This window comes from Rhinolophus hipposideros (assembly GCF_964194185.1).
Source record: "Rhinolophus hipposideros genome assembly, chromosome: 14".
NCBI lineage: Eukaryota > Metazoa > Chordata > Mammalia > Chiroptera > Rhinolophidae > Rhinolophus > Rhinolophus hipposideros.
In genome coordinates, this window is record NC_138060.1 from 50699523 (window position 1) to 50720232 (window position 20710).

The 20710-nt window shown below is 43.2% G+C and overlaps 1 protein-coding gene and 1 pseudogene across 2 annotated transcripts in view; one reads left to right on the top strand and one right to left on the bottom strand.

Annotated features, from left to right (window-relative positions):
* Positions 1 to 1879: 1879 nt before the first annotated feature.
* The window catches only part of SUSD5 (sushi domain containing 5), a 40438-nt gene continuing 21607 nt past the window's right edge, over positions 1880 to 20710 (bottom strand). Inside the window, exon 5 of the mRNA XM_081071423.1 lies at positions 1880 to 6114. Within this exon, the coding sequence (XP_080927549.1) occupies positions 4826 to 6114 (1289 nt within the window). The 3' untranslated portion in view covers positions 1880 to 4825. The remainder of the gene's footprint in view (positions 6115 to 20710) is intronic.
* LOC308507066 (transmembrane protein 126A-like) lies at positions 2940 to 3508 on the top strand (annotated as a pseudogene). The gene has a single exon. The product of its transcript is annotated as a transmembrane protein 126A-like (transcript).

Sequence of the window (20710 nt, forward strand, 5' to 3'; positions counted from 1 at the left end):
GCCAGTTTCTGCCAACATTTATGGAAATAACGTTTTTAAGTTTTAAATGTGAGCTGTAAACCTAAGCTACTTCAGTTTAAGAAAAAAAAATTCAATACTTAAACTGTGGGGAGAAGATGGATTGGTGCCAGAGAAAACATTCTCATTTAATAGTGTTTGCACATGGAACTACAACACAGTTTGTAGCGAGGCACTGAGAAAAACCCACAACTAATCCTTCATCGCAGCTGTCTGAACTCTTGATCATCTGCCATCCCCCAAACAGCGACTTCTTTTTTCTGGTGACTCCAGGCTTGAATGACCTAGTGTGGGGAGTTTAAACTATATACAAGGGAAGGGGGGCGGGGGAAGGAAAGGAAACTTAAATAAGCCTCAGTCAAAGGTTTTGTGCATTGGACTTCCTGTGCCTGCAGCCCGGGCAAGGCTGTCCCCCACCACATCCATGTGTCATCTCCCCCGGAGAGAAGATACCATGACAGCCCAGCTTCACCTTGACCAACCCTCTCCTACCCCAGAAATAAGAGTCAGGAGTAGTTGTCATTTGTGCCAAAGTAGAATGCTTCTCTCGCTAGGGCAGGCATGTGAGTGGCTGTGCCCTAGCACCTAACACTGGCCCCCCCCCACCACATACCTGGTTTTGGTGGCTTGTCGAATGAATGAATACATTGGCTCACTATCTTTTTGGAATCGATAGGGCAAGATACTGGTGCCTCATTTTACAAGAAAACAATAGGAAGGAATTAAGCAGTTTGGCCAACAAGATACAAGATCGATCCCAGAGTTTTATTGCCCATTTTAGGGTAGTGGTCAGTAGGCCAAATGATAAATGTTGTTGCTGGTGTCTTTTCCACCTCCCCTCCTTGGGTTAGGGCAGTGTGTACGATTTCACTCTTGTGGGAAATTAGAACTCAGAAAATTATTGAAAAAGATTTTTCTAAAAAAAATAACATTAAATGTTTTATTTTGCTTATGCTTTATTGTGTTCTTTCTTTGCCCACTGGATGAGACTGTCTTAACCACACCCAGTCATTCTAGAACACATGTTATAATGAGGTCTGTGTTTCCCAGGTCCATGAGATTTCTGACATTCAGCTAGCAAAGCAGAACACTTACCCCAAGGACACAGATCTCACACAGCAGGGGTGGTCCTTGCTAGTCATGGAGACATGACTTTCAGAAGACAGAGGCTCTTTCCTCTCCCAAAGAGGGCTCTCTATCAGAGATCAGGAATCCCATTAGGAAAAATATTTGGAATCCAGGTCTTGCTTTGGGACTGATCAGTTGGTCCCTTGCTGCCAATGTCTGAGATGTGACAGAATGTTTACTGTTTCAAACCAGGACCCAAAACAGCTTCGTATCACTAAAAGGTAAGCAAGGAGAAAGGGGAAAAAGTAGGAGGAGGCAGGTGGAAAGAGTGAGGGACCAGCCATTGCAAAAACAGAGACCCACGGTAGGGAGAGTTCAAACATCAGTTCTTTGAAGAAGAGGTGGAAGACACAGAGTTTGTTGATGTCAGCCCAAGAATTGTACAGGATATAGTGGAAAAGTTTGGATTGAGGAGGAGTGGTGATGTAGAGTGTGAGTTTGCTCATTGATTGATGTCTTAGGTCTGGATCCCTTGAAGCAAAGCCTTGTGCAAGTGATGAGTGATCGATCCCTGGTTGGGTGAGGAAGAAGGAGGGATGGAAGAGGGGGCAGGAGCTCTGCAGACTTCCCTGAAATTCTTCTGCAGGGGGTAACATGGCTGAGAGCTACACTAGGAGGGGGCAGTCTTAGACATAGCAAGTATTGAGACATTATTTTCAAGATTACTAGACAATCCTTTTTTAAAAAGCCATTGTGATATAACCTAGATATAAAATACATTAAGCAACTGTTTGAGGGAGATAATTATTTATTTTAAGCATCTCAGAAGCTTTGTGTCAATGAACCCCATGCCACCGAATTTTCATGAGCATTAAACATTTACTAGTCTCAAAACATGCATAATGACACACAAGTCAAGTTTACAGTGTTTTAGTCATTCCCTTTCTACATGCATTTTCAGATCCTATAACATTAATTTAGATAACGCCAAATCAAGGAAAACTTCAAAAATTTATGTGTTGGATTTATGTTGCAGTTCATGTCTATAAAATAACGCATTTACATGTATTAATATATTTCTAATAAACTTATTAATACATTTGTATTAATATTACCTATGTGGGGGTTGGTATTAAGTCAGTGTTCTTGGGTTATTACATAATAGTTGGATAATATGATCCCAATGTTGAGATGGAGGTTATTTCATATAGTCAAAAATAGAAAAGTTATCTTGTAATAGATTAGAAAAGAATCTATAAATATATACAGTCTCTGGCTTTTATTCTCTTGTGTTTTGCTTTGGCTACCTGCAGAAAGCATTTCATCCCTATTTTTCTAGATTTCATCTGATGTATAAGTGTTCCATTTGGTACCTTCCAGCCTTTGTTTTACCCAATAATGGGGACTAATCTCTTTCATTTTGCTGTACTGTCTTTATAGCTACTCAGACTATTAGTTTTCCAAAGCTTGCACCAAAAAGAGGTGTCAGGGTAGCAAATATGTTGCGAGAATTCTTTTTTTCCGTAGGTAAAACACCACCACCAATTTTCCACTTGTAAAGAAGATCAGGCTCTCTCTCATGACACATAAAAACACTTAAGACTCTTACAGACTCCGAATAAATGTATTGCCTTCATCGCTTTTTACCACTGGACACGATTTCTAAAAAGGTGATTCATGTTAGAAAACTATGTTTTGTTTCTGTGCCAACACATAGAAGACCTTTGGAGGTGGTATTTCAGCAACTTTAAAAGCTGTCTCAGTTGCACATCGACTTCCTTACAAGACCAACCACAGGTGTTCCTCGCCTCCTGGGCCTCCAGAACTTCATCAGGCCTCAAAACTCAAAACTCATGTCACAGCCGCTGAGGAAGACCGGAGGAAGCGCCTGCTGCTGGGAGGAAAGTGTGAGGCTCAAGATGGAAAATCATAAACCAGGTGATACGGTCAAGGAAAACGAAACTTTTGATATCATAACCAGAAAAATTGACCAACTTCCAGAAGCAGAAATGGATCTACTTGAACATGGATCAACATATATTGGACTTAGTGCTGCAATCTGTGGCCTAATAGCAAAGAGTCTCTTTTGGCACGTCTGAAATATGACGCAGGCTCGTACAGCTGCAGGCTTACCAATGGCAGTGATCTCATTTTTAACAGAGAATGTATCTTACAGAGGTTTTGTCGGTTTACCATTGAATACAGGTATGCCTCAGACCTGCCACCAGACAAAGGAAACCTCTTAACCTACTGGATCAGAATTCCTAAGTCTATCTTTAGAAAGACATTATTTCCCATTTTGCTCCAGGCTGGATTTGCAGCATACCTTGGTTCTAGACAATATAAACGACTGACCAAGGCTCTTCAGTTGCCTGAACCTAGGAATTCAGTGATTGTTAAGCAAATGTGTATACAAAAATAAAACTGTGAAAATAAAAAAATAAAATAAACAATTCACGTTATCATAAACCAATGGTTCTCACACTTGAGTCATTAGGACCACCTGGAGGGCTAGTAAAAGCACAGAGAGCTGGGCCCCACCCCCAGGGTTTCTGCATCCTGAGTCGGGTGACACCAGAGAATCTGCCACTCTACTAAGTTTCCAAGTGAGGCTGATGTCTCTGGCCTGAGGACCATGCTTCGAGGACCACTGTCACAAACATTACTTGCTGAGCTACCGTAAGATGGTCTAGAAGGTATGACGCGAGTTGCTCCACAAGCAGGTGAGTCCATCCTAGACTGTTTCCTTAGAGCTCTCAGCTGCCACAAGAAATAGATCGGCACAGATCAGATCATATTCCTTTTTAAGTTTCTGTGCTTCTCCTTCAACGAGGAACTCACACGTGACATCCCAGTCCTTGACCCTCTTAAAACACTGTTTTCCTCTCATGTCATTCCCTCTTCCTGGAGCTCAGAGAAACGGTGAATCCTGGGAGAGGAATATTCTGTTGGTCCTGGCAAAAATTCTAAGACATTCCTAGGCACAGACGGGTCAAGGACAGCTAGGCCATGCTTCCGAGAGGAAATGCTGCTTACCCATACAAAGTGAACCTTGTTTCTAAAAAAATGATGGGCTGTCCCACAGAATGAAGGGAACAAAAGTAGACGTGTGCCTGGCTACTCCTCACCTCTCCCTATCCCCAATAAAATGTCAATCTTAAATTCTCTCCAATTTCAACAAAACATTGAAAAGAAATGTCAAAGCTTCTAGACTATGTCCTGGTTCTTAGCTCATTTGCCCTCAGCAACACCACAACATTAAAAGGAAATGACCCATTATTCTTCTACATCCCACTCCCAACAATTAAATACCTATATCCTAAACAACACTGCTCTGAAATGCTCCATTTGTTACGCCTATTTCAAAAACTTTCAGGTCACGGAATCAATAATTTTATTTCTTAAAAAAGAAAAAGAAGACAATAGTATGATGAAGCCAGAGGTGAGTTTTGACCTCATGGTGGAATTAGGACCCAAGCACAGGTCTGAGATTAGTGCAATTCATTCCAGGGCAGATGGTTGAGGAGATACAAACGTGTGTGATAATACCACCAAAGCCTCCTGCCAGGGGCTTCCAGAGATACTTCTCAGCCTATACAACAAAGACCTGAGGAAAAAAAAAAGATGAGCCCTATTCCACATGTTTCATGCTCTAGTGAATTATCAGTGTTTATCAATGTGATGTGTCACAGTTTCTTTTCCTCCCAAGTGACTTTGGGAGAGCCCACTCTGGAGGTGGCTAGACCTTCTCCATCTCAATCTGCTGGTGATAGTGCCGAGCCTGCCGCTGGCCAACATTCAGCTTGTACACAGAGCTCTTGTGCTGGCACTTGCGGTAGCCCCACACTGCCCCAACGCCCGCCAGGAGCAGCAGCAGGCACAAGACGGTGACAATGGTAGCGATGATTGGGCCTCTGCTGAGGCCAGGACACTCATCCCCTACACATGGCTCCAAGGTTGGGAGAAGTTCCTCAGCTGCACCCGGGGCAGGGCCTTCCTGTCCCAAGAAGTCCTCAGACAGCAGGTATGGGAAGCTATCCTGGACCTCAGCGGCAGTGGTTTCCATTGGAGTCTGGGTAGGAGAGGGAATGTGGGTAGGCATCTTCGGGACGGCAGTTGTTACTGTCTCCAGGGGAGGGCTGGGGAGTCCGTAGGGTAGCGTGGTCAAGGGAGACTTCTCGGTGGCAAATCTCCAAGGAACAGTTGACTGATACCTGCTCGAGTCAGCATCCCCCCTGCTGGGACCCTCCGTTTCAGACACACCCTTGGGTCTGAGAGCCAATGCTTCTACATCTAATGTTTGAGATGGAAGAACTGAACTATGGGTCATGTCCTCACTTGATGGGAGGGTGGTACTCCTGGGCTTCTTAACTTCCACGAGAATGGGCTGATGGGAAGTAAACAGAACACATTCTTCCAGCCCTACTGACCCATCCCCCTTGTCTCCATCTTCTGCCTCTTCTGCCTCTTCTGCCTCTATCTTCCTCCAAGCCCCGTCGGTCACAGGGTAGCCATCTAACCAGGACTCATCGCTGCTGCTCACCATTGGCTCTCCCGCCTTGCTGTCACTCCGGCTCACGTAGGGCCCTGAGGGCCCCTCAGTGGTGCTATAGATCACCTTGGTTTCACTTTCACCTGGCGCCAATGTTAGGCCACTGTGGTTGTCTCTAGCAGGAAACTGCTTTTTGGTGTCATCATCCATCTCTTTTTCCAACTCCAGCTTGTGGAAGGTCGCAGCAGGAAGCCAGAACAAGTATTTCTGGTTTAGGATCCATCCTGGCAGGTCTGTGGGGACACTGCTCCCAGCACTGGGCAAGCCTGTAGTTGGCACAAAGGCTGTATCCCGGCCCATGTGTTCTCTCCCCACAGAAATGGAGACCAGACGGTCCTGTTTTGGAGCCTCCTCAGAGGCCCCTCTCTGACCCCTGTCTTCTGCCTCTGTCCGGGAATCCTCCATGAGCTCTCGGAATGACACAGAGCTGTCATCAGGGAAATTATCTTCATAGTCAATATGTGCCTCAGCTTCATCTGGAAGGAAAGAGGGCGAAAACACCTCATTAGGTCCAAGGTCACAGAGCCAGTGCAAAACACAAGAAAGGGAATTAAAAAGCATCAGCACTGGTACGGATGAAATAAAACTGTCCTGGACAGAAGCTATGACTGGACAGCACAGATAAACCCAAAGCATCTACATATAAAAACTTATAATTAATATCTGAGTTTATCAAGATATTAGTCAATGTAAGTCAATAATCAATATAAAATAGCAACTGTATTTCTATATACCAGCAACAAACAGAAAATAAAAACTTGAAGAGATGCCATTTGCCATAGCATTAAAAAAAAATCAAACATCTAGGAATAAATCTCATAAAAGATGGGCAAGCTTTCTGCATGAAATGGAACAAAATATTGCTGAGCAAAATTACAGAAGACCTAAAATGAAGGGATAGACCATGTTCGTGTAACAGACGGCTTAAAACTGTTAAGTTGTCAATTCTGTCAAAACTGATCTATCTAGATTTAATACAATCCTGATAAAAATCAGAGACATTGACAAGCTGATGCTAAAATGTATAGAAATGCAAAGGGCCAAAAATATACAAGGCAATCTTGAAAAAGAAGACAAAAGCTAGAGAATGTATACTATATGATTTCAAGATTTACTATGAAACTGGAGTACTTTTTAAGACCCTGCTATGGGCACAAAGATCCATAATAGGGTTACATTAACATTATAACTGTTCATCAAAAGCCACCATGCAGAGAGTGCAAATGCAAGCCACAGAACTGAGGATATTTGCCACACATATAACCTCCAAAGGGTTTGTTTCCAGACTTTATAAAGAACTCCTACAAATCTGTAATAAAAAGGCAGACAAACCATAGCAAATTTGGCAAGATACTTGAATTGGCACATCGCAAACAAGAAATCTAAATAGTCATTAAACATGTAAAGATGCTCAACCTCCTTTAATAATAGAGAAATGCTAATTACAGCCATTATGAGATACCATCACAGAGCACCAGGATGGCTAACGTGAAGCAGACTGACAATATCTAGTGCTAACAAGGATATGCAGCACTGTTGGTGGGAGTGTGAACTGGAACAACCATTATGGAAAACGGCCCGAGAATCGCTACTAAAACGGAACATATGCATGCTGCATGGTACAGCAATTCCACTACTAAATATATACTCAACAGTAATGTGTGCACGTGGGCACCGAAAGACAGCCACAAGAATGTTCATAATAACCAAAAAATGGAAACAATTCAAGTATCCATTAGCTGCGGAACTGATAATACATTGTAGTATAGTCATACAGATGAAAATCTGTACATCAATGGAAATGAACTGACCACAGCTTCCAACAAGGAAATGGATGAATCTCGCAGCCATGATGTTGAACATAAGAAGCCAGGCACAAAAGAACACATTCTGTGTGATTCTATGTACATAAAATTCAAACATTGGCAAAACGAATCTCTGATGTGAAAAGTCAGGATGGTGGTTACGTGTGAAAAGGAGAGAAGGGGTGACCACTGAGTCCGGGCATGAGCCGGGCTTTGGGGTTACTAGCAACTTTCTACTTCTTGACCTACATGGTGGCTAAAATGCTTTGTTTGCTCTCTGAGAACTTACTGATCATTCCTTTATGATTTGTATGTATGTTACAATTAAGTAAAAATGTATCTTTTAAAACACTGAGTTGCTCTCCATAAGACTTCTGAAGCGGGAGACTAGGCTGTGAAGTATTCTGAATCCAGCTGAGTAGAAATGAGTGGAGGCCCCACAGTAGGAGGCCAGAATGTAAGGATAGCAGGTCAGGAAGGCTCTAGAAATTGTGTCCTCAAGAGAGCTGAGCTTTCCCCAATTTCTTTTGGTTCAAGCCCTACTTGAACACATACTTACTTATTGATAGTACTATAACAGAAAGCCTCCCTATGATGCTGTGATATAATAAGAAACATATATTTAGTCTTTGCCGCTGGGTCCTGGCATAATGCCCCTAAAATCCTTGGAACTTCCTGAGTGGTAAGGCTGATAGGAACATCTTTTGTTATTCATAACAAGCTTCTTTGACTATACCTGAGTTTATATAAATGAGGTGACTCTTGGTGGAACCTGGACAGCTTTCGGATGGGGGGCTGGTTGCCAGAGGAACCAACCAGGTGATTAGAGGGTTGGAACTTTCAGGCCCACTCCCCAACCTCTGGGGAGGGAAAAGGAGCTGGAGAATGCGTTCATTACCAATGGCCATCATTTAATCAATCACGCTCATGTAATGAAACTTCCATAGAAACCCATAAACTACAGGGCTGGGCGAGCTTCCAGGTTGGTGAATGCCTCCATGTGCCAGGAGGAGGACTCACCCCAACTTTACAGGGGCAGAAACTCCTGTGCACAGGATCCTTCCACACCTCTCCCTATGTCCCTCTTCACCTGGCTGTTCATCTGTAGCCTTTATAGTAAACGGGTAAACATAAGTAAAATGCTTTCCTGAGTTCTGTGAACCATTCTAGTAAATTATTGAGCCTATAGAAGGGGTCAGGAGAACCCCCAATTTATACCCAGTTAGTCATAAGTATGGAAGGCCTGGAGCTTGTGATTGGTGTCTAAAGTGGGGAGTCTTGTGGGTCTGAGCCCTTAACCTGTGGGATTGGCACTAACTCTAGGTAGTTAATATTACAATTCAACTGACTTGTAGGACACCCAGCTACTGTCCAGAGGCTTGGAGAATTGGTTGTCAGTGTGACTGAACCCCCACCTCCGCCCCCCACACACATTTGGTGTCAGAAGTTTTCTGTGGGCAGAAACAGATCTTAGTTCCCCCTCCACCTACCCCCACACTTCATTTTGCACCTTGGAAAGCATGAAATGTAAAAAGCTCCAGTACCAAGGTCTGGAGAGAATGCTGAGGTGTCATGTGAAACATTCCTGGACTCAAAAACTGGATTAGTGGGCATTTGGCTTGTTTTAAATGTCGATGAAAGAATGTTCAAACCTATAGAAAAGTTCTTTAAAAGTTTAGTTGAGGCAAATTTTTGAGAACACGCCTGGAAGCAAAATCTCAACAGATTGAAAAAAATACTCCAGAGGATGGCAGTTTTGCAGCTTATTTTATAAATTATAACCAAAGGATAAGACATAGAGAGGGTTACATGAAATCCATCGGTGATAGATTAAGGGGGCAGGAGAAAGCAAAGTGGGGAAATCTCTAGGATTGGATAAAAAGTAAAACAGAGAGACACATAGTGCTTTCGCACTGATGGGCACAGGAGAGTTAATTAACATTTACAGCACATAGAGATGGTGTGTGGGGAACAAGGTAACAATGACGGTTCTGAGGTCTTGTGTTCTGGTGCCTACGGTTGTGCCTTGGAAGGGTCTGGAAAAGAAAATCACTCTGCCACGTCAAAGGTATGTTATCCTAGATGCATAAGACAGTGGTCAATGGACAGTGGACAGTGGTCACTTAAGGTAAAGACTGATCTTTGCTAAGGAAGCTACAGGCCTGGGAGGTGACTACCCGCCATGACCTGCCCAGTTAGGAATTTATCATCAGACCAGTCGACACGGGAGCTGACAGCATTTGCTTGTGTAAGTCCATCCAAGACCAGAAGAAGCATCCAGCTGAGGCCAGCCCAAACTTCCAGCACGAAGAATTGGAGCCAAATGAGTGATTGTTGTTTTACAACCTTAAGTTTTTTGGGGCTGGCTTACACCGACAAAGCTAACTAATACACCAGCAATGAGGTGCTCCAAGGCAGGGACCAAGGCATATTATCCCCAGAATGGAACAGCGCCCAGCCCATGGGAGGTATTCTTGGATGACTGAAGGAATGAATGGCAGGGGGAGGACAAAGAGGGGAAAGCTGCGGTAGCTCAGACCCCAAGACTCTCCTCATTCCTGCCTCATAATCACTCAAAGCGAAGATCTATTTCCAGGAGCACAGTGCCCCAACACACAAGAGAATTACAGGCTCTTTTCAAAATTCTGAAGAATGAATTACTTACAACCATAATCTCTTATAACACCCTGAAGATCCTCTGAAAAAGATGCCATCGTTGAAGGACTACTGGACGACATGGACATACATCACATGACACACACATGCTGGTGAGCAAATTAGTCCACAGTCTGGCCCATGAGAGCGTCTTTTCTCTTCCCAGCCTCTTCTCAGCACCCCCATCCCTATCAATTTAAAAGGGCACCCAAGTAGAACTCCCCCCACCCACTGCTAGTAGATTTATCAGAGTGAAGCGCGGAAGTGATACTTATCTATCAAAATTTAATCCTAAATCAAAGAAACTTCTCATCCCATATATTTGACAGGTCATTTGTGCCCCAAATGTGTCATATCCAATTTTTTTTTTAATTTAAAAAAAGGTTGTATTCTCAGGCATTGCCGAAGAAATTATTATTTTTGCAAAACAATACACGTTTGCTAGTTGTCTCTCAGAGGTTCTGCTCTTGAGGATGAATACGCCTGTGTTCTCAGCTAGAACACAGCCCCCTTTCATGATGCAGAACGGCAGGAAGCAGGTCTCTCCAAGACCATTTTTCCTCAAGAAGCTTTCACCCACTCGAAATCACAAGCTGTTACGTCATGCATGATCCGCAATGGAAGGCCTCTCACCACACGTGATTTTACCTGGGAGTAGTTCTTCATTGCCTCCTTGCAGCCCAAGATATCAAACTGTCAAGAGCCCACCAATGGTTCTGTTTGATTCCATGCAACTTTTGTCATTTCTGGTTACATTCTGACTCTCCATTCATTTTCTCTCAGGTCACCAACTGTAGCTCATTGATTGTTGGGTGTAAATAAGCTAAAGGAACCAACATTTGCAGCGTTTTGCTAGAGGGAAAACTGGCAGGGAGCCCGGGTCAAGGAGAGAAGTGGAGGAGGAGTGCCCCTTCACTATTGTCACAGTCCATCTTCTTATAACCCTCAACACATGCCAAGACTGATGTGGCCCATGGGTAAATGGAATTCTACCCAAATATTCAACAGCTAAAAAGAAGTGTGTGAGGGATACTGAAACTCTTCCAGTGCTTCAGAGTATTTGTTGCCTTGACATGTCCCTGTAACTTCTGCCCTGTCTCTTCTCCCCACACCCCATTTTCCATTTCTATCAGTTCCAGTTCTGCCTGCTTCTTTGTTCCTGCTCCTTCTGTCTGTCCCTCCCTGTGTTCTGCTTTCTCTTTCTTCTAGCTCATCACTTCCATTCCACACCACTTGTATATGTTACTGGAAATATAAGCAAAAATCACCTTATTATCAGGGTAGATTCTAGGCCACACTTGAAAATATCTAAGTGTTCTAGTTGACATTGCCTCACATGTTTTCTTTGTTCTATACCTATCAAAATGAGGAAACCCCCCAATAAAATAAAATAAAATAAAAACATGCGCGCACACACACATACACACACAACTCAGCTAGTTAGATATTAATTTTAAAAAATAAGAAAACTACACTAAACATCAGGGAAAAATTTTTACCAACAACACCCATGAATGGAGAAGGGCATAATACACTCTAACAAATTTCAAAAACTAGTCAAAAGAGGAAAAACAAAAGATTCTGGAGCAGAGTGGAGAAGAGCAGCACAGTACAGCTCCTAACCTACCTTCACCCTTCACAAACTACTGGGGAGTCAACAAATCCTGAGAAGCAAAGTGGGTGGAGAGAAACAGACCACTGACCAGCAGGGCCGATTCTTCGTGATGGACTCTAAAATGCCAGGACCGCTCATTGTGTAGGTGAGGTAAACCTTGACATAGGACATGTAACAACACCTCTGAAGAGAAAGCAGAGCCCAGATATTTTAAAACAAACAAAAGCAAAATTACATATCATTTAAACTGAGTTATCTCCTTCCAGGTACCATTCCTTCTTTTGGATGAAAAGGAGATGCATGTAAAAGGTAAAGAACCTAACTTAGAAGAAATAATAGTTTATGAGAAACAGAATGAATTCTTTACAATTGCTTCATGCTACAGAACTTAATAAAAAAGTGAGTATAATTAAACAGAAGCTCAAAGGTGAGATGGTAAAATAGCAAAATGTTACGAAAAGGGTGAATCAAATTGAGGACCGATGTCACATCATGACAAAACTGAAAATAAATTAGAAACTGCAAGGACCAGAATAGACTGACAATTTTACAAAACTGAGGAAGACAACAACAACAGGAAGACACATATATAAGAGTCACTGTAAACCTCAAGCAGAATAAATTCATGGAAAATTTCATATAGGCACATCAAATTAAAACTGCTAAAAATCAAAGACAACTTTGTACATTTAAAGACCGTCGAGATGGTAAATATTGTGTTACATGTTATTACCACATTTTTTTTAAAAAGGGAAAGGATTAATAAATTAGACTACATTCAAATTTTATTCATCAAAGATACCATGAAGAAAGTGAAAAGGCAACTTATCTAGCAGAAGATATTTGCGACATATATAACCTCAAAAGTTCTCGTATCTAGGATAATATAAAGAATTCTTACAAATCAATATGAAATAAATGGACAAGCCAGTCAAAAAAATAGGCAAGAGAATTAATAGGCACTTCACAAATGAGATAGCCAATAAACATATGATGAAGTGCTTTAAATCATTAGTAATAGGGGAAATTCAAATTAAGTGATATTACTACCTCTACATCACAATGCTAAAAATTAAGAATGGTAATACCAAGAGTTGGTGAGGCACTGGGGCTCCTGGAACTTCATATACTGCTGGTGGGAATGTAAATTGGTGTCACCTTTTTGAAAACTGGTTAGGCATCATCTATTAAAATTGAACATATACAGACCCTGAGACTGTGCAATTTAACTCCTAGATATACATGAAGAATGGATGCAGTATGGGCACCAAAAGACCTGCACAAGAATGTTTTTAGAATAGCCCCAAATTTGAGACAACAGAAATGTTCCTCAACTGTAAAATGGAGACTCCACAACAAAGAAAAAGAATGAACTACAGCTTCATGGAACTACATGGATATGTCCCAGAGACATGTTTGGCAAAGGAAGTCATACACAAGAGTCTATACTCTATGCTTCTACTGAAACAAAGTTCAAGCTGGGAAGATATAATTCATGGTTTTAGAAGTCTGGATAATGGTTATTCTAGGGAGGTAGTGATTGGAAAGGAACACTAGGAGTGTTTTTGGATTGCTGGTGATGTCCACTTCTCGACACAAGCGTATTTATGGTAGTCACTGAGCTCTATAACCTTTGACTGTCGAAATGTTCTATATTTATGTTATTCCTAAATAAGAATTTAAACAAACAATCAAAACCACACACCATGTTCCAGAAAAACACCAACACAGAAAAGTTGGCTACCGAATGCTAGGAATAAAGGAATAATTCAACTGATACCCAGGCAGAAAAAGCAAATCACGCTCAAGAAGAAAAATTAAATCAGGCTTGCCTATAATCCCTCAACATTCAATGGTAGAAGACAAACGAACAATGTCTACAATCTTTGAGGGAAAGAAACTTTCACTCAACAATATTATACTTAGTTAAGATAGCATTCAATTATAGAGACAGTAGGCATTCATTTTTTTTCAGGATGTTTGTACTTTGAAATATTTCAAGAATATACTGTGTGATACTATGACGGTTACTTATATTAAGCTGTAAACCAGTTGCTACTGACTGGCATTTCATTTAAGAATTTACAGATGAGGAGCGGACAGTTGGCATCAGCAAATTCATCCTCTAAATGTGGCTACTACAAGTACTTCTATTAGTATTTGTATCTTGATCAGAACCATTGCTTTGCTAAGTAGCACTCTGAATATCTAAAATGGCTTTCTGTTGGTGAAAATAGTGGCCTATTAACTACCACGATAAGTTTTAGATGTGGGCTGTTATTGGTAAAATGAAAGGTATTTACAATATGGGGTTTGGCTAAGGATATTTTAGAGAAACTTCTCACCCTTACACATACAGGGTGAAACCAATCTAAACCTTGATGATGCTTGAGACATAAACCTTAAATGGTCTCATTTGAGAGTAGCGTGTTACTCACTGGAACTTTGGAAACGGAAGCCACCTGTGTTGGCAGTAACCTTCACTAGGCATGCCCCACTGCTCTCCCTGCACAATCTGCCCAGCTCTTCCCAGCCTGGGAACTCTGAGAAAAGGACATGTCCCCTCTACCTTTATATTCCCAGCACAGCATGGTGCTTGGCACATAAGAGACACTCCATCAATGTTTGTTGACTGGATAAATGAGTGAGTGAAGAGGCGAATAAGAGAGTGGTAGAAGCCCATTCTGATAAAGCTTGATTCAGTTTGGAAGTCCAGCAGCCAGGGCAATCTTTGCTTCATGACAGTAGCAAAGAATGGTAAAGGACCGCTTAGTTCCAATACTGAACATAATCAATGTCTGCTAAATTGCTTCTCCCATGTAACCCACCCCATGAGCTTAAATTTGTTGTGAAGTCACAAGATACCTGGAATATGGGCAGGACAGGAGCCATGTTCTCCACCCCCAGGCCTTTTCATGCAGGAAACATTGGCCTAATGTATAAAGTTGGAGCTGAGGATTTGGAGAAGTTCAGCCTACTGGCTATGGATGGGCCTGCCTTGACCTGAACCCTTATGGTCAGTCTGAGCTCCGTGTGTGTGTGTGTATGTGTGTGTGTGTGTGTTGTTTTATGGTCAGTCTGAGCTCTGAGTGTGTGTGTGTGTGTTGTCTGGAGGTTCTATCTCCAGAGCTCCTTGAGTCTAGAACATCTTTGGACGGCAGCCATGGGCCCCTGAGCCAAGCTCTTCCTGTCTCCAGGTTTGCCGGTCAAGGTTCTGACTCAGAAACAGGGTCTCACTATGTCACCGTTTTTCTCAAACCTCAAATGAAGACAAAGACATCAACTGTTTATAAATAGTCTACCCATGAGAAAGTGTCCCAAGCCTGTTTTTCTCCTCATGAGTGACAGTAAAGTTTGTTATACACTGAATTTCAGCCAAAAATTGAATTCTGCCCACCAGATGGAGAAGCCCAGTTCTTTGCCTGTTGAGGTGCTATTTCTCTCACCTTCCCTCTACTTTCTTGAGTCCACACTCACCCTAATTATCCAACAATCCTTTCAGCCCTCTCCCTCCCCCACAGCCTCCCTATGCTAACACCACATGGGGACTGCTGATGTAGACCAATAAGTCCAGGAAATGGAAACTTCATGGGTTCTCTTGGCAAAAATCAGATCATTCCCTGTGTGTATTATGTGTAACTGTTACTTTAGGAAAAGAGAATACCACAGATAGATAGCACTCAGGAGCAAAAGGAGAAGGCTCACTTGTGCACTGTCTGCATTTATCAGGGTGAGACAGGGTCAGGGGCTGAAGTACACAAGGCTGGAGCCCAGAATCCCAGGCTCTCCCAGGGCTGCCACCGTTCATCTTTTTTCACGGTGCTGCATTTCTGGAAGCCCACACATACCTTCTTTTTTCCTCTGGTCTTGGCTACACTGCCTTTAAAAATAGTAATTTTGAAAAAGACAACCAGACAAGCCAGAAATAACCACTGGTTCAATGGACCTATGAACAAATATGGCAATATTGACAAGGAAAGTCGAAATTCAGTTTCAGTCTCACGTTTTGTTCTATGAAGAAAGTCCAAAAGATGAAGAAAAACAGAAACTGCAGTTAATTTAAGAAAACAAAGGCTTTGGAAATGAGAGCACTGAGCAAAGGAACTCACTGAGGGAACAATAAGTTTGCAAAGGGAGCCTGGCACCGCCCTGGTGCTCTGCTCTCCATTAAGAGGCCCCTGGAGGAAGTGCACAGACATGATACAGACGTTGGAAGGAGACATACCTGGCTTTAAATCTTGGCTCTGCTTCTTTCTGGCTGTGTGACACAGGCAAGCCACTGAACCTACCTCAGTTTTCCCATCTGTAAACTGGAACAAGCCATTTCTATCTACTCTCAGACATGTGAAGATTAAATAAGATAAACTGTGCAAAACTCTTCCTGTAGAAAGGGTCACAAGGAGACTCAGGGAGGAAGGAAATGTTCTTTATTTTGGTGGTGGTGGTGGTTTCAGCTCAGAGACCTTTCTACTTTGTGGGTACAGTTTATTGTATGTAAATTACACCTCAATAGGATTGTTAAAAAAACGGAATGACAATGAAAAAGCTCCCATGATAGAGATGGCATGCAGCAAGTTTGGTATGGTTTATGACAGCTGTGTTCTTGGTGCCTAACAGGAATGTGTGCTGTCTCCACAGCTGTGACACACTGGGGAAAGGAAAAAGAAAGGCCGTCTATTTGTTGTTGGACTCAGAGGTGGTGGGGCCAGTAGAGTGAGGTCAAACTTGGTGTCACTCACTTCCCTAATTTTATAGACCAGAGAATACAAACAGAACCCATAGAGTCTGCTGTGGAAAGTCTCAGGGGTCTCTCAGAGCCTGTCTTCACACTTGGCAGAGTCCCTTTGTCAGGGCAAGTTTTAAAGGAGGAAAAAGGGGCAAGTCATAATGGAAGAGTCCATGAATCTCTTACTTCCTGGGTTATCTGTCTATGCTACTCATGCCAGCAGTTCTTCTCTCCCACCCTAACCACAGAGGTGGGATAAAGAGCCTCCACCTGGGGCAGAGGCCAGAGGACGACTGAAGTCAGGAGAGAACAATGGTGGTGAAGGCAACGTGAGGTCAGGGGAGTGGGTAGGTGAATGATCACTTGCCAAGGGCACCTCGAGGGCCCCTTAGGAAGGCCACAAGTGGGGCTCCATGGGCACCAACAGTGGGGTTATGTGGCCGGGGGGCCCACCTGGAGTGCTGGGAGGTCAGAGACTGTTCTTAGGGTGCAAGTGGCCAGAGAGAAAACATGGCCTTGAAGATGGATATGGGACTTGGCATAATAAGAAGCCCAAAGAAAACCAAATGTAGATAGCATGGAGGTCTCCTGCATGCACACTTTAGGAGCAAAGCATTGGGATTTTTCTGTAATAAGGGCAACAACCAATTATAGTTAGGTATTGGCAACATTAGTGAGGTATGACAGACATTTTGGGCCGCCCAACTGGGAATGGAAACCAAGAAGATGTGTGGATTTGGATAGGAGAATGGAAAACTTAAATAGCCAGAATCAGACTCAGACTCTAGGAACCAACGCTAGAGAAATTCCAACACTCAGAGGGGAGAAAATGGCAGTTAAATAAATCCTCATCCATTTAGGTTAATGGTCAAGGCTAAAAAAATAACTCCCCTGTGTTAAAAAAAAAACCACCACCACTTGAGGCTGGACCTTAATGTTGCAGTGAACATACCACCCGGGCTGTGAGTGGCTGAGGTGCCCTCCTGCACCAGCCACTCCCCAACACACCCAGGCGTACGTGCCCCTATGGGTTCATTCCTACTCATCATTCCAAATTTTAAACTTCAGCAAACTCATCCAGGCAGTCCCCACCTCACCAATGGATTATTATTATTATTGTTTTAAACCAGTGCTCCACTGAATTGATGGAGCAACTCAGTTCTCCATTGCAGTAGAAGCTGTGGGTGTTACGCCATCTCCCAGCTGCTGTGAGTGTGGGCAGCTCATGGCTCACAGTTACCCCCTTCTCTAGAGAATTGCCCTGGGTGGAATGGGACCCCCGCCATGGAAGGTTACGTGCCACATGCCCCCCATGCCCAGTATCCTGCAACCAATAACAGACTGATATGGAGGAACCCAAGGCTGGTTCCCTTGCTCCCAAGTAGGACCAACCCTCTGGTGTAATTCATGCTTCACTGCTCCCCATCGGAATCCAGCTGGGGCCACATCCTTAACTCTTTCTCCTCAACTATCCTGCTTTCCTAACCCCCTTTCTCACTCAACAAACCATGTTCACCCGAATAGGCTGTTTTCTGAGAATCTGACCCAAGTATCCAGCCAGGATGAAAATGCGCCAACAATGACAAATTTGAACAAAATAGTCTTCATGATACCCCAGAGCCCCGAGCCCTTAGAATCTCTGAGACGAAACTCATCCTGAGAACCAAGTTATTTTAAGTCGTGACCTCCAAGACACTCGGGCCTTGAGGCTCTCTGGACCTGAAGAGGTCATGAAGGGAATAAAGGGCAGGGACCCTATGTCACCTCAACAGAGGAGCTCCTGGGGCATTGTATAGGGGCAGGTCTGTCAGAGGGCTTGGACTGGGCTCCAGCAGCTCACAAGGAAATAGAAGGAGATATTGTGGGGTGGGGTTGGGGGACAGTCCTTGACAGCCACACAATGTACAGGGACGATTGGTGGTCAGTCCAGAAGGGACGAGTGCTCCCTGGAGAACTGAGGCAGCTCGGACCACAGGGACAGAAGGTCTGGGAGGCACACAGGAGAAAGTTACCAGCTGCTTGTTCATGACATCCCCATCTAGTCCTAAAGCCGCAGGGGCCTTTCCAGAAGGACCAGCTGCTGGGCTCCAGAATCCTCGATGCCTGCTGGCAAAGACGAACTTCTCGCCCAAGTAACAGACAGTTGAAGTCACACACTGCCTTTGATTACTTACTGTACCAGTCAATAACACAAGGAAGGGAGGAGGAGCCAGTGTCACGCTCAAATCCCTTTAGATCGCTTACGTGAGAGGCCTATGTACCCTCCTTGATCAGCAAGAAACTGAAAGGGAGAGGACAAGTATCCACGGAGCCCAGACCTATCACAGGTCCTGTTCTAAGTGATGGACTGCAGCAACCCCATGGGGTAACTCTACGTCATAAATAGTATCCATTGTTTCACAGGAGCAAATTAAGGCTCAGGGAAGTCAAGACAATTGTCCACCCCTTCTCTTCTAAGGCTGTCCATTGTCATTTAAAGAAGCTGAAGTCTCTTTCATTGTAAAAAGCAGGCAAGCCAACAAAACCAACCTCCCTCCCACCTCTTGGGCCCCCTGATCCTCTTCCAGCTCTTGCCTAGGTAGGTCTCTTCATGAACAGCAGAAATTCGAGAATGAGTTGTCTGCCCCTGGCTTTCTTCCTCACTGTCTGACTCGTTCCAGTATTCTCTGCAGTGTAGCCCAGGTGCAGCCCACTCCCCATACACACACTCAAAATACAAGGTTACTAGAACCTTCTTGTACTGTGAAGCCAGAGCACACGTTTCAGCTTTCGTTTACGTGATCTCTGCAGCCTTTGAGTATTTCTTCCTCCTGGAAACACACACTTCCTTTAAAATTTCACCTTCTGCAACACCTAGTTTCCCAGCTTCCCCTCCTACCTCATCATCTCCTGCTTTTCTGTCTCCTTTGAGGCATCCGGTTTACTAGAGTTCCCTTTACGGTTGGGGCAGTTTTGCTCAACTTTGTATACACAGTACCTAGGACCCTGCCAAATGAAAGGATGTGGCATAAGTGAACGAATGAATGGCCCACCAGCCTGGAGTACAAGGAAATTTGTTATTCAAATCCACATGTCTGACCCATTCCCCCAAGATGATTTTCCTTTAATTTGAAACAGTTCCCTAATCAAAAAGTTGATGTTCACTGGAAAAATACATGCAAAATGGAGGGAAATACCTGGTGATGATATTCTTGTAATACACACAGACACACACACACATACACACACACCACTTCATATAATGGCACAGAAACTTTAAATGTTAAATCTACAGAGTAATGAAAACTGTAATATACTCAGTATACTCAGCCAAGTATAGAAACCAAAATTCCTGCCCAGCAGCTGAAAGCTCTAATAACTCTGCTTTGCAGTGAGAAAATAAACACCATTTCAGACACACAAAACCTGCATTTAGTTCTCACTCTACTGGGGCCAGTAAACAACCCATTTGGCTCGTGGGTGTGGCTCATGGGATGGTGGGCCTTCAGGGCCTCACCAGAAACACCGGCCAGCTCATTAACCATCTCAGGGTGAATATGGGTCTGCTCTGAGGTGATACAGTCAACAAACAGGAATGCTCCCGCCTGATGACTGATTTCCTCGGACAGGTCAGAACTGGCAAGGAGCTCTGCTGCTACCTGCCACCAAGCAGCAGCACAGGGGAAAGAGGAAGAAAGTGCCAGGAGATGGCTCAAATTGTGCTTCTAGAACCTGGTCCGGTCTGTAACCTGTCATTAATATACAACAAGGCAAGTAGAGACGCAGACAGGACATATTTTAGAAGCTTTTGTAACAATCTGATCAGCGAATTCTACGTCTGTTGAACAACAAAGAAATTGTGCTTATATTTGGAATGTCTTTATGTTAGTTTTATCTTAATTCGCTTTTATTGCATTTGACTAAAGTATCAGTTGGCTAATGACTGGAAAAAAATGTTAATGGTTCACTGAAAATTTGAAGGTAGTAAAATAGACAATAATAATAATTTAAAAACTATTCATTAAAAGACACTCACATAGGAAAAAGCCACCGAAAGGGAGAGAATATTTGTAACACATTAATTAAGAAAGTCTTATGTAAAAAAGAAATTCTACATGATGTAAATAGTCAATTAGAAAAATGGGCAAAAAACATGGACTGAGGAAATGGGATGCCTGGTTCACATGTGTTAAGTGTTCAGCCAGAAAAATGAATGCTCCAAGTTACCACAGAGGAGTCACCAGATTGTCGCAAAGGTGAAATCTTACGGTCCTGAGGGCTGGTGAGGACGC